At 50.4% G+C, this 14,517-nt stretch overlaps 1 protein-coding gene across 1 annotated transcript; it reads left to right on the forward strand.

Annotated features, from left to right (window-relative positions):
- Window positions 1-10,823: 10,823 nt before the first annotated feature.
- Window positions 10,824-14,517, forward strand: LOC120750760 (protein PET117 homolog, mitochondrial). Its single transcript, XM_040059738.2, has 2 exons — window positions 10,824-10,969; window positions 14,368-14,517. The coding sequence occupies exons 1-2, from the start codon at window positions 10,874-10,876 to the stop codon at window positions 14,515-14,517; spliced, it is 246 nt and encodes an 81-aa protein (XP_039915672.1). The 5' UTR covers window positions 10,824-10,873.

The following is a 14,517-nucleotide window of genomic DNA, read 5'->3' on the forward strand; positions in this document are numbered from 1 at the left end:
TGCCGCCTGCCCGCGCCCCGCCGGCGGAGCCCCCGCCGGACCAGACCCGCTGCCCCTCCGCCGCCGCGCCGGGATGCTCTGCCGCGAATGGGGGCCGGGGTTGCTCCCCATTAGCGAGTGCGGGTCTCGCCGCCTACGGGGGGCTGAGCGGAGACCCCCCGGAACAGCCCGTCGAGAAGACTTGTCGAGGCGCCGGGAAAGAGGCAGAGCTGTCCTTGGAGCAGCAGCAGGAAGAGAAAGTTGTTATTTTTTCTTAATGATTAGCCTTTCTTCTGTTCCAAAAAAAGAAAAAAAAAAAATTAATTCTTTTTCAGTCACTGATTTAAAATTAAAAGCGTATCACAGCCTTTTCTCTCCCCGCCTCTTTCTTTTTTCTTTTCTTTTCTTTTCTTTTCTTTTCTTTTCTTTTCTTTTCTTTTCTTTTCTTTTCTTTTCTTTTCTTTTCTTTTCTTTTCTTTTCTTTTCTTTTCTTTTCTTTTCTTTTCTTTTCTTTTCTTTTCTTTTTTCTCTTGTTGTCTTCCCCCTGTTCCCAAAGTGGAAATGAAACAAAAAGGTTAGAGTATCGGGAAGGAAGCAAAAGAAACAGAAGAAAACCCACAAGAGGTCTGCGAGCAGAGCCTGTGCCTAGCATGGCCTTAGGTGTTTCACAACATTCAGGGATTCCCTCTCCCGCCTCCTGTTCAATTGTTTTTTTATTAAAAGCAGTGGAAACGCACTTGGTGCCTCCCTCCCCAAGCACATCCCTGCAGCAAAGACGGCGTCGGGCTGGAGCAGTTGCGGGAATGAGCACCAGGAGCTGTTTCCCCACATGAAGGAAGAGGCCTTTCAAATGGTGTCACTCCTCTCCGAAGGTACCATTTTCCTCCCACAGGGCAGAGCACAGACCAAGGGGGAATTGATGGGAGTTTCACTGTCGGTTTCACTGAGGCCAAGATTTAACTTCAGGGGCTGGACCTGGAGCCTCTGAATGGAACACGCCTTCAAATATCGAGACGAAATGAAAGAGCTCGGCTCAATGCATGTCCTCGTTAGTCTTCTGGGCATGAGCTCTTGTGGGGATCTGAGTTTGGGGCTGTGGGACAGCCTGGAGCCCCAGGAGTAAAGCTCCAGCCTCACATCAGTTGATGCACTGTCAGAGAGGTCCTCCAGTGATCTGTATTTCCAGCAGGGTATCTCAGCACCTACTTGCTCCCCCTGCTCCTGTGGGGAGCTTACATTTTCTGCAGGTACCAGGTGGGAAGCCACCTCAGCATGGCTTCGGGCAATACCTCAGCAAGACCGCACATAAAACCTTCCCTTTCTCTCTTTCTCTTTCAGGCTATGTAATTTCTCTGTTATGTCTCAGATTTTGCTCCAGGACAAAATACAGTTACATGGGGCTTGATTTATTTATTTTATTTTATTTTATTTTATTTTATTTTATTTTATTTTATTTTATTTTATTTTGCAAGTGCTTTCAACTTGAGGTTTCTTTTATTTTAAGGACTCCTTGTCTTTTAAGCCCAAAGAGGTAGCGAATGACATTAATATAATACTATCATCAGCTCTGGAGCCTTGACACGAGTGGCCAGGGCTGAGGTGTGCCCAGCACCATTGGAGACACAGAGTAGAAGAGAAAGTCCTGCAGCCTCTGGCAAGGCAAGAGGAGCTGAGTGGAAGGGCACCAGCTCCAAGAAGGAGAGCATTCCAGTGGTAGTGAGCTGCCTACTTGCTGAGCTACCAGGTGGAAATGCAGACTGTTGACTGTTGGTGTTGCTTGGCCCATATGAAAATCATACTGTCTTTCCAACAAATACCATTCCTTAGTGTTTTCTAACCTGGAGAAAGCTGAGGAGCATGCTCACAGCATGATCCCACCAACACCATTGCAGGGAGGCACATGCAGCACCATGAAGTGGGATATTTGCAGACCCTTGTCTTCAGCAAGGCAGCCCACAGACCTGTTACTGGATGGCCATGTCCTTCTCCATACTCCCATAGAAGCAATGTTGCACATACCGCTTCAGCACTGTAATTAAACTTGATAAATAATGATGCTAATGAGGTAATGGCACAAACATCTCTGTAGGATCTTGCTTAGTTATTAGCATTACTTGGGTGTGGGAGAAAACTAGCATGTTAAATTAATATTTTGGGTGTAAACCAAATTAAATGTATGAAATGCCCTGTAGGGTCAAAGCACAGTGGGACCCACCCTTATGGGTTTGACTACTAAAATGTGTTTCATTTCACCCAGATCATTTAGGAGTGAGGAGGGAGAGATGGGATCAAAGAAAGAATCAGCCCTGTGTCGATATCTCAACCACATCCCACCTCTTCCCAAATTAACCCTGTGTGGGGTTGGATTGGTGTCCATGTGAGAGGGGCAGGGGGACTCATGCCCCTCATTCTGGAGGACCTCATGTCACTGCCAGAATCACCCTGTTGATGCAGCACCCAAGAGGCAGTGAGTACAGTGTGCTTGGGGGCAAGGACCTGGGTGTAGGCAGCAAGGGAAGGAGCTGGGCTTGAGAGGAGTAGAGAGAGAGAGATACTCAGGAAAGGAGGCATAAGGAAGGCACTGCTCAGGGGTCAGTGACTCAATTTGATCTGTGAACAGGGAATATTTCAGTTGTGATCCCAGGGAGCCATGTCCATTCTTGCCTGGGCTATTTTTCACCACGATCAGCATGATGAGGCTGCAAAGGGGCATGGCCTGGGCAGGGATGAGGATTTGATTGCATAGCCTATCAGTGCTGAGCATTGCTGAAAGGCACAGTCAGTGCCAGGGCAATGCCTCTAGCAAGGAATGCAGCAAAGGAACCTTCCTGCTCAGCTCCCAGTGGTATCTTAACCCCAGCCACAGCTCTTCTGGCGTGGGAATGGAGGGAGTCCAGCAGGTCCACTTGCAGGGGCTGAAGGTGCTCTGCCCACAAGGCTGAGAGCAGTCACCTAGGACCCCTTTTCTGGCCATTTCTCATGATTCTGAGCCCAACCAGGCCAGACAGAGATGAGAACTTGGCTGGTACAGTGGCTTGGCCATGCAATTTTTGGTTTCTGCCTCCCAGCAGAGCTCAGGTGAGGAGATTTATACAATTTTACTGACCATGCATGAGAGGCCACAGCTTCATAAACTTGGGAAGTCGAACCTTCATCTTCAGGGTCTGTAGTGTTCTTGACACACCAGGGCTGGAACACCTGGGTTGCTGCAAGTCACCCAAAAACCCAGCTGACACCCCCTTGGCTAGTGAGCCCCCACACCACTCTCAAGAGGCATTTTGGGAGGGATGTGGAGGACTTTGGGTGTCAAAACATTGCTTAGTCCTCTGTAAGACACATCCTGGTGTGACATCTCTTGCTTGAAATGCTCCATGAATCCCCACCTGTAATGGGATGGTGAGCACAAAGCCCAGTGCAGCACCCAGGAGTGGGCACCACCAGGCCACCAGGAGCCCTAGGTCACATCCCAGATATGTCACAGAAAAAGGTTCACAGAAGGAAGATGCTCTCATTGCAGCCAAGGCAAGATAAGAGCAAGGGAGAGTATCTCCCTTGCAGACTTTTCTAACCTCCTGCCTCCTTGGATTAACCAATGGAGGTCAAGCATGCCATAGGGTCTTTCAGGCAGGATTGTGTGGACCTCTGAGGACCCTGTCTTGAAAGCCCACAGAAAAGCACCATGTCCCCCTGGTCTGGAAGAAACCTTCTCCTTGGACATATGCTGCTTCCACAGCTCTGGCTTTCCTTCCACCTGATTGTCTCTGTGCTGCAGTTCAGCATCTGTCTGTGAAGAGCCGAGGTGCTCCCAGAGATGCTCTGGTCCTGCCCATGCTCCATCATATGCCCATGGCAGCGGGGGTGACTCAGCTGCGTTTCAGCAGTCACCTGCATGCACACACTGTGCCTTGCCTGGGGGGCTGTTCATGTCTCTGAGGGCAGGTTTCCACCCAAAGCATGGAGTTTGGGTGAACACTGGCCTGCGGTGCCATGGAGGTCAGGGGGATGTGAGCACTGCTGGGGTGGCACAGGCTGGCAGAGCAAAGCTACTGCCCTGATCACCCTCTGTGCTGCCAGCTCTGAGGCCAAGCCTGGCCACTGGAAAGTCCTGCTTCCAAGCCAGGTTTTGGCAGCACTCCCTCTTAGATGAGGAAACACTTCACTGCAGTGGCAGGAGCCAGAGTGGCTCCATGCCAACATTATCTTGGAAGGAGGGAACAGTGGCTCTGCAGGCTGCCCCAGTTTGGAGGGCGATCTTTCCTTGACTGAGCAGGGAGGGATGGAGAAGATGCCAGCTGGGGGGAAATGGCTCCCCAGGCTGTGGAAGAACCTGCCCTGCCTGTGCTTCCCTGCCGTGTTTCAAAGCACCCCACCAGGATGACTCATGGGCTCCTGTCTCCCTGCCTCCCACGGCCCCTGCCACTCCCGGCGTCTCCCTGTCTCTCTCGACCTGTAGTTCCACTTCCTTTCCACTGTCCCCAGTCGGCTCAGCACTGTCTCTCTGGCCACCCATTCACTGTGGCTCTGCTTCCTTGGGGCACACAGCATCACTATAAGTTCCCACCTAGCCTACAGGTCCCACTCCCTGTGGAAATGACCCCCCTGTGAGGACTGTGGTGGGTGTTAGACCCCAGCAGCATCCCCTAAGCATCCTCCCCAGTGCTATCCATGGCCCCGTGCTTGGGGAAAGAGGCTGCTGGAGGATCTTTTGTGCCTCATATTCCCTACACGTAGTCCAGCACCACTCTGGGAGGACTGACCCTCCTGGAGAGATGTCCACTCTCACAGAGTGGTCAGCAGAGCCTTGAGCACTCAGACTGACATGGAAAGGTGATGAGCATCTGTGTCTGGAGATCTCTGAAGCCCCTTGCCAGCTTTGCCTTCACTATCTAACTTGTTTTTTTCTGTTGCTTGGTTTCCTGCATTCCTACTGCCCAGTGTTTCCTCCCTGGGAATTTCAGTGTGTTCCTACCAAGCTTGATACAGCAACAAAGGTTCCAAAGGTAATGAAACCCCAGGAGCATCCTGCAAGTCAGTAGCTAAATACTGGACAGAAAGCTACTTCCTCTGAACATTTCTGCTGTGCCTCAAAAACTTCCATGCAAGTCAGAGCCCCTTCAGCCTCTTCCAGTAACCAGTCATTACTGGTGGTGGCCCTCAATGCCCTGTGTTTCTCTGGTGTCTTCACAAGAGACACCTCTATGCACCAAACCCCACAGCTGTGTGAACAGTGAAGAGATGGGGCAGCAGCGTCTCACCCTTCCTGCTCAGTTATTTGGATTTGGGATTCTCTCCGGCAAGTAACAGAAAGCTTCAACCAGGTGGGTTTGTCCACACAAGCAGCTTCCCAATTCAGTCTCTGGAGAGGGCTGCTGGAATGCAGTGGAAAGGATATCACAGGTGGTCTGCTGACACCCCACTCCCTGGCTTTATCCTTGTGAGAGGCATTTCCCCTCCTTGCATTATGCTCCACTCATTATCACCACATCTCACTGTTCCCATTTTTCTGCCCAGCTAGAGACTGCTTCCCATGCAGATGGGAGGTATTGCCCTGGAAAATACACATTTTCCCTGACACTGGGATGCCCAGCACATAGGGATGCACTGCCACCAGGATGCACTGTTGTTGGGATGCACTGCACACCAGGATGTGCTCATGGAGGCTGAGAGCTCAAGAGAGGAATGCAAAGCCCATTAGCTGACTGGGATGACAAGCGTTTGTCAGGATTTGGGGAGACAGGGGAAAAGCTTTCTGTGAAAAGCTGGTTGAAAAAAGCTGGATGAGCCACAACTGGGACTGACTGAGTCTCTTCCCAGGTTCCTAAAAATAATGAGTGTGCCTTTGAAACCCGTGCTTCCCACAGCTGGCACAGCATAATAAGCTGTTACTTCCCCTCTCCCACAAGCCCTGCCATCTCTGCCAGCCCCCTCCAAGCTCAAACCACGGCAGTAGAAAATCCACAAGGACAAATGGCACCTCTGGTCCCCCCCAAGGTTTCCTCATTCCTGCTGGATGACAGCTGCCATAAATCCCATTGTATGCATATGGAGTTCAAGCATTTCTTTACCATTTAAAAAATCTCCAGGAGGGGCTAGGTGCTGTCCCTGCCATTCCTCTCCTTTTTCAGGATTATTAGAGTGAGAACAAAGTGATAAGGGCAGAGGGGGTTAGCTGGAAGAAGGAGTAACACTCTCCAGCTGGGTGCTCTGGGACAGTCCCATTACTGCCACCCCTGGCCAACCACCCAGGTAGTGCAGCTCCCTGGGGTTTTGGCAGCAGGAGAAAGAGAAAATGGCTCTGCAGCACGCCTCTCAGCTCCTCCCTGACAAGGAAGACCACCAGGACAGCCTTAGCCACTGGCAGTGGTGATGCCAGCCCAAGCACAAAATAGCCCCAGGCAGGGCCAGGGCATGGGACAGGATGTCCCAACCCTTGCTCAGACACTACCGTGTTAGAGATGCACCTTTCCTGCTCCTCGACCTGGTGCCGCACGTGCAGGGGGAGAGCTCCTTGGCAATGGGGATACAGCACTGCTACTGGAGAGTCCCTGCCTGTCCCGCCTGTGCTACAGCAGAGCACGTGCTCCAACAGGCCCAGAATGAGTGAAACACTAGGATACACACCCGCTACCCATGGAATTGCCTAGGGAACTTAGTGGTGCTGCTTCCAGCTGGGCTCCTTTCCTTACAGCTCTGGTTTGATCACTGAGGGGGTTCAGTGCTGGCTGCAGCACACATGGGTGCCTCTGGCCCCTCCACAGGTGCCCAGATGAGCCCTCCTTTCCCTGCTGCCTTCATGGCTGCAGCCCACGAATCTCTCCTCCTCATGGGAGAGCCCTGGGAGGATGTGAACTAGGGGGTGCAGCTCACCCCGCTTTTTGGGCCAGGACCCCCCACACCTTCCAGTCTTGCAGCAGCCCTGCAAGCTGCAGGGTGACTGCAGACTTACCCTGGCAACATTTTCGGATTCCACACATAATGGTTTTGATCTCCCAGTGCCTTTTACAATGATTTCCAGGAAAGAAAAAAATCCAACCTTAAACGAGTAAGCACCTCAGTTCTCAGCAGCGCTGCCGCTGTTCCCGCCTCCCGCGGGCAAGGGTCTGTACAATTGCCACCAATATAATTATTATGTGCTGGGATTACATCCTCTCCCTGCTGCAGAGCAGGAAGACTTTGGCCTCTGCCTGCATTTCATCCCCCTCTCAGGGGAAGCTCTTACAGGAGGGAGCCAGTCTGCTCTCCCCAGGCCGGGTAGCCTCTCCAGCACCCCAAAACAAGGGGCAGGGACCAACCATGCCACGGGGAGAGGGGGAAGATATATGATGGGGAGGTGGCATCCAGACCCTCCTCCTCAATCCCTCATGCTGGTGATGCCAGGGAAGGAGTGTGGGGCATCTGGGGTCCCGAGGGGGCCCTTTTCACCCTCTGGCCAGGGCAGTAAGAGGCGTTGGCACCTGGTGGCAGCCCCACACCTTAGTTGATTTAGCTGGAGATGACCTGCCGACATCCTCGGGGCTGGCTGGCTAGTGTAATCAATCACACAAGCCCGCCTATAAAACCAGGAAGGCCCCACTAGTAGCTGCCCAGAGCTCCTGCCCTCACTGCTGGAAAGAGGAAGTGCACGAGGAATTTAAAATGCAAGGTAACTGTTTCATGGCTGCCCTGCAAATGGAAGGAAAGTGTCAGTGCTCCTTGCTCAAAAGCATTCTGTCATCTTCACCCCTAGTTTATGTTTACTCCATCATTCAAATCTCAGGACAATCAACTTCCCTCCAGCTCCCTGGGAAGCACTATCAGAGGGGCTTGTCTGAATGGGAGGAGCAACAAAATTAATCCAAATTGCTGGTGAGGTTCATGGTGAGTACAGATGGAATGAGTACCAAGGGTTTTCACTTCATTCACGCCCATCAAAATATAAAACCCATCCAAGCCAGGCACACTTCCATCTCCTGGGAAAGGAGGCTGGCCTGGTCAAAATAAAGCATTTTTTAATACATACATTTCATGAATTAAAACGATTTTTGGAGTTTCTGTGCACAGAGAAGCCCTCAGTCATGCCTCTGGATTACAGAGGAGGGAACAAAAAGTTACATTACAATTTTTTCCTCTGCATAATGCACTTTTGAATACCAACAACATGACCCTGCCAGCAAATCCTACAGAAACATTTCCTGCAGGGCCAGGGTGGCTGGCCAGGGCACCTGGACCATCAATGCCTACACTACCACAGCCAGGTCCGTCCTGTTGTGGAGGGACAGGAATAATTCTGTTTCTCGAAGGGGAAAAGGTATCATGGTGAGATAAAAGTGCCTACAACATAGCAATTAGTTATCTTTGCTGCTATAATTAGCATTGCCATAAGGAGAAAATCAATGCTAACAGCAGCAGGCACAGCCTGCTCCCCTCCTCAGTTCTGTATCTACCCTAAGACCTTGGCAAAGTCTTGCAGGCACCCACACCCATTCTCATCAGCCACATTTCACAGGGCATAGGGAAGCTTGGGTTAGGCTGAATTCAGGTTTGTTTTTTTGTCTTCTTTGCTCCTGAGGCAGCCGAGCCCCTGTATCCCAGTGGAGAGCTCTGGGTTTGTGCAAAGTTTCCCCGTGTGAGCACACACACACACGCATATGCACTGGGAGGGAGCGAGAGCTGCCTCTGCAAAGAGGGAAGGACAGCCAGCAGCTCACCAGAACCCTGGGGGAAAACCGAGAAAACATAACTTTAGGATGATTTTTTAAAAATAATTATTATTTTTTGTTAGTTTGCATTTTGAAAAGAGAGGTTGGTCCCTCACATTACACAGGAAAAATGGAGCAGGAGACGGCTGTGGTTCAGGACATGAACCTGGAAATGGGCTATGTTTGAACTTTTCCCTCTCCCCTTTGTATCTTGCAGGGGTTTCCTGAGGCTTCAGTCCTTTTTCTTTCTCCACTAAGAAACACCAGAACTGAGCAGCATGTTTTCTGGATTCTCTAGTAGCTAACACAGGGTGGAGCTGACACTGCCACCCCTTCTCTTCACATGATGCTACCCAGAGTAACCACCCATGGCACAAAGCCTAGCCAGAACTCTTCCTCATCCATCAGAATGGTTGGAACAGGGAAATAAGCATGAGTCTTACTGAGACAGGGCCTGCAATACAGCCTTATCAAAGAGGGTGCCAAATGCATGTGAAAGAGCGTGGAGGGTGGATGAGGCACAGGGGTTGCACAAGCTAATTTTTTTTTTTTTTTCAAATCCAGGATAAAAATGCTCCCTAGGGACAGACTGCATATGTTATCCAAGATCATTATCCAGATCTGAGCTGTTTGCCCAGGGGAAAATGGCCTTGAACTTTCCAGTCTCCTTCAGGTGCGACCCAATGCTTTACCACCTGGCGCTTTGCCCCGCCACCACAAGCAGCTGTGCTGCTATTCCCAGGCCAGCAAAGGAGGAACCAGGCACAGGAAAGAGGGCACTAAAGCTGTGGGTATAGTACTGGTTCCACAGCAGAGAAACCCTCCTGATCCTTCTCTCCCTCAGTTTAAGCCTCTCCGTTTGGCAGTCTCATGGACACAGCCACCAGGCCTGTACTCATTGGGCTGAAATCTTCTCTCGTGTCCTTCTGCCCAGCACCAGCTGGAAAGGTTTTACCCAGCAGCATCCCCTCTGGGCACTCCTGCTCTCCCACATCCATTACACCACTTCCCTGCACCTGCAGCTCGGCTCGAGAAAGGAAAATGGGCTTTTTCCACATCGTGGCTGCTGCAAGGTTTTAAACCAGGCCAGCTGCTAATCTGGGCTTGGAAAAGGTCCCCTCTCACCCCAGAGCATGGAAAGGGGGCAAAGAAGAAGAGCAGCATCATGGCAGTGGAGCTGAGCCCTTCAGCGAAGCCCATCACTTGGGAGAAACGGAGGAGCGCAGGAACACCTGAACCACCAGGGCAGAAACTGAGACTGTGAAAGCGTAGCTGGAATGATTCCTGCCTGGGGATTTTAGCCCCCTCAAGTGATGAATGACAGAGTTGAGTAGAGGCATTCGGGGCGGGGGAGGGGGGCTGCACCCTTCCCCAGTGCCAAGGTCGCTGTGCTGGCTCCCATCCACCAAGCTCCTGGCTCCACCCCGTTTTTGGCACTCCAGCGGCCTTGGACACGTTACAAGCACTTATGCACAAACCCTAATAACTGTAAACAAACCAACGTGAGCACGGCCATTAGACACAATTGAAATATTATCATTCCTACTAATTTCACCTTTCATTTCAATCATGCTCATTCAGCAGAGAGATGAAAAAGATTATAATGAGGAGGTATCAGCCTGACGTGTCTGGTTTCTCTCTTCCACTGCAGACAGGGCTGGGGATGGAATGATTCTGTCTTCAGAGCATGAAAAACTGGCAAACACGAGGCCTTAAAGCCACACACTGAGCAATGAGAAGAAACCAAACAATTGAAGAGCAGCTTTCTCCAGCTGCTTTTCCCACGCAGTTAGGGATTTCTGGGGGAGGAGAGCGCAGAACCGGTGGTCTTCACTCGACAAAACCAGAAATGTTTCTTGCACGCAGAAGAAATCTGTGGTCGCCGGCAGGAAGCTCCAGCGAACAGCCCCGGGAGACACCGGAACAGCTGAGCACCCAATCCCCAGTGGCGCTGATGTAACAAAGCCCCGTTTCTATCAGCCCATGTCAGTTTCTGGCCAGGAGGCTGAGAATGCCCAGCCCCAGAGCGGCAACTCTGGGGAGCCGCCTCCCGTCCCCGCCTCCCGGCGCTGCGCCACGCCCCGCCCCGCATCGGCGCTTGGCTGCTCCGGCCTGGCTCGCTGCGCTCGGCGCTCGGCCGGGGGCGGGGCGCGCCGCCTCACGCTCTCCCGCACCCCCGCCCGGCTGGCACTTCCCCCGCCACGGCCCCGCTGGCTATGTCGCAGGGCTCCTGCCTGGCGCTGGCCGCCTCCGCGCTGCTTTCCGCCGCTATCGTGGCAGCCGTGCACATCCAGCAGCGCCGGGAGCTGGAGGTGAGTGCGCGCCGCGGGCCATGGGGGGGGGTGGTGAGCAGGTCCCTGCCCTCACTGCCGTCCTGCCCACCGGCCGGGCAGGCCCCGCCCCCGGCCCTCAGGCCCCGCCCCGTCACTTGGTGGCCTGCTCTGCCCTGCCCCCACCTGCGGGCTCAGCGCAGAGTCACGCCCACCGCCAAGCCTCCGCCCGCCCCGTGCGCGCTGCGGACCCGCACCCGAGTGCACGTGTCCCTGCTGCCTGCATGCATGCATCCATCCATCCATTCATCCCCCCCCACAGCTCCTTGTCCTGTGCCCAATCCTGTTCCCCAGCTCTGGGGGCTGGAGGAGCTGTGTGTGCCCAGCCCGGCTCCCAGAGGCCAGAGCGGCCCCTGCCCAGCGCTGCCCCACTGGTGCTGCCTCGGGTGCAATGCCCCCGATGGTCCTCTCTCCACAAATTATCCTTTCCCCGCGTTTTGCTGCCTTGGCATCTGTGCTTTCCATGCTCTTTTAGCTGCACCAGCTCCCTAGGGCTGTCCTGTCCGTTTCCCTTCAGGGGCAAATAGCAGCGAGGAGCTCTAGGTGAGGCTCGGTGGAGCTGCTACCCTCCCGCTCCAGCAGCCAACACGCAGGGAGGATGTGATCCTGCAGCCTTTAGGCCAAGGCCAACTCCCTGGCAGCGTTTCCAAGACTCTCCCTGTCTGGCTGTGCTGTCCTACTGGTGTGCCCTGTTTTTCCTCAGCCCCACAAATGCACCCTTGCTGAAGGACAGACAGCCCTGTGCTATGCCATGCCCCTGCCCCTGCTCCCTTCTTGTTCTGCTGGGGCAGGCACAGTACAAGCTGTCAGGAACACCATGTCGTAATTGAACAGGGCAGTTCATTTTGTAAATGTGCTACATTTACAAAAATAAGGGGATTTCTGGCAGGCAGCCTGTGTGCCAGAGAGCCCTTAGCCAAAAGGTGTCAGGTTTGACCATGGTGAGTCCTAACACAGAGCAGTCCTTCCTGGGACTAAAAGCTGTGTGGTTGTGTAAAGGTGTGCTGTGTGGGGTGGGCAGTGAGTGTGCTGATTTGCACCCTACTGATGAGCCAAAGGTTATATGAGGGCACACATCTGATCCTTCTCCACTTATATACAAAAAAATCTAGAAAACATACACAGAAAAAACCTGTGTTAAATGACACTGAAGCAATCAGAAGTTACAGAACACCAGAGTTCAAATTCCCAATCCATGGCTCAGCTGGCTGTTGCTTGGGCTTTATGATACGTACTACGTTCTATAATTAGGGGATTATATTTTCTCCCCCTCAAGACATTGACAATGCTTGAGGGTGGTGGAATTTAGAGGATGAGACTGGTCTGGGTAAGGAAAGAGGCAGGTTTGTGTGAGCAGGTTTGTATGCTCTGAATGGTACAGGCAAGGAGAGGAAAGTTGGGATCCTGGAGTGGCAACTAGCAATGGCTTTGCACTTGCCAGAGCTGATGGATGTGCTGGGTAGATCACATCGTATATTTGTAGCTGGCTGCTCTCTAATTCAGGGTTCCTGCCTTGAGTCACTAAGGATCTGGAAGGAATATCTGCTAAATGCTCCTGAATTAAACTGCAGCTGCAATTAGTGGCAGTTGTACTGCAGAATAAACATCACCCTTGGGTGTTTCCGTGGGACTCCTGAACTTTATGGATACTTTTGACTGAAATCCTTGGTTAATGTCTATTCAGAAGGGCCAAGGCTCAAAGCTTATGTTTTATAAATAAAATCTGAGATTTTATTTTTATAATTCTTCATGGCCAAGTCAAGCAGTAGTGGTTTGATGTTCAACGGATCCAATTATTTAGATAACATAACGGAAATCAATAATGTGGGTATTTTACAGTCCTGGTGTAGAAATTATTTCAGGTTTATCTTTATGCAGAGTAATAAACTTTTGACTTTTATAAATTGATGTGCCAGGCCCTGAGAGATTTGAGCTTGCACATGCTTTTCATGCCTGCAGAAGACAAGCAGGGCTAACTTCTAATAATAGAGGAAGATGAGAAGATTAACTTTTTCATAGATCTTTGTCACTTGTGACACTCAGATTATAAAGGTGTCTTTTGCAACATATGCATTTTCAAAGTAAGTACATTCTCCATCTGGAAGATTGCAGTGTTTTGTGAAAGAAAAAGAATTACATTCTTGGTGCAATTAATCTGTTACCTTGTATCTCCCCACATCTTTATTGTTATTAACTAATAGTAATGTAATAATAAGTTTATGAACTTTGTGTTCAGTTTCAAATTACTGATTTATAGCCTGAGTTCAGTTGATGGAAGCTGGTGGGAAGGAACTGGTTTTATTAGATTAATTTCTGGAGAGTAATTAATTAATTAATTTTGGTTATTGGCTGACATATGTGTCTGTGCACTTTCTTAAAAAGATAAAAATATTTCTTAAACAAAACCTTTCTGTTTTGATCTTGACAGGAGAAATGATTGCATTTGAAGTGTGCAGTCATTAGCATGCTAGGTGAGGAATAAAACCCTGTGATAACTTGTCAAATAATAGTCACAAACATCCTCTCAAGTGACTTCAGGGTCAGCTTTCAAATAAATTATTTGCAGGTGCATTTTGGCATCATTCAAGTGCGTCACAAATTAGTGACCTTTCACCTAATTATCAAAGTATCAATGTGAATAAAAATGTCTAGGTAAGTGAGAGATAAGCAAAGGAAGGAAGGAGTATGGAGGAAGCGAAGAGCAGCTGGGATTTTCTTACAGCTTTTTACACCCATTGAGGAGTTGCACCCCAGGTTGAAAGCTGCTGGTGTTGTGTTGCACATTATTTATTTATTTATATATATATATATATACACGTATGTTATATATTTACATGATTTATAACAATCATTTTAGATAAAGGGGATATTTTTTAAGCAAGTGCCTTGCATTTTCAGGAGTTTGGCATAAGCAGGCTGTGGGTATTTTTTAAGATTAAGACATGAGTAGAAGGAAACAAATGAAGACACATGCTGGTTTTTCTTAAAATAGTTTCCAGTTTGTCACAAAATTGTCTCCAAGCAGAGAAGTTTTGAGGAGCTTATTCTGATTTGTTATAGATTTAGGTCAGAGATAACAGGATTTTTTAGCTTACATCCATCCTGCATGGCAGGGGAATTACAGGCTCCTGGTATTTATTTGCTCAATAACTTTGTCACTTAGTAAACCCAACCATCTGAAGTGAGAGCAAATAAAGCACTTTTTGGTGTAGTGATAATGGATATTGGCTCCTGAAGATTCCAACTACGTTGAATGCTGTGGCAAAGACCCTCTAAAGGCAGAAGAGGGAACAGCCTTGTAGGAGGGGTGGAGCCTGGATGGGGTTGATTCTGATCAGCATTCCGCGGGCTGTTACAAACCCTGTCCCTTGTGTTTTCAGAGGCTGCGAACTGGCGTTGTCAGAGATCTTGAGCGTCAGAATCAGAAAAAGGAGAACATTCGCCTGTTAGAAGAGCAGATTGCGCTGACAAAGCAGCTCATGGAAGAGAGAGACAAGGCGCTAATGGAAAAACAATCCCAGCAGTCCTAG

The sequence above is a fragment of the Hirundo rustica genome, chromosome 3 (assembly GCF_015227805.2).
Source record: "Hirundo rustica isolate bHirRus1 chromosome 3, bHirRus1.pri.v3, whole genome shotgun sequence".
NCBI lineage: Eukaryota > Metazoa > Chordata > Aves > Passeriformes > Hirundinidae > Hirundo > Hirundo rustica.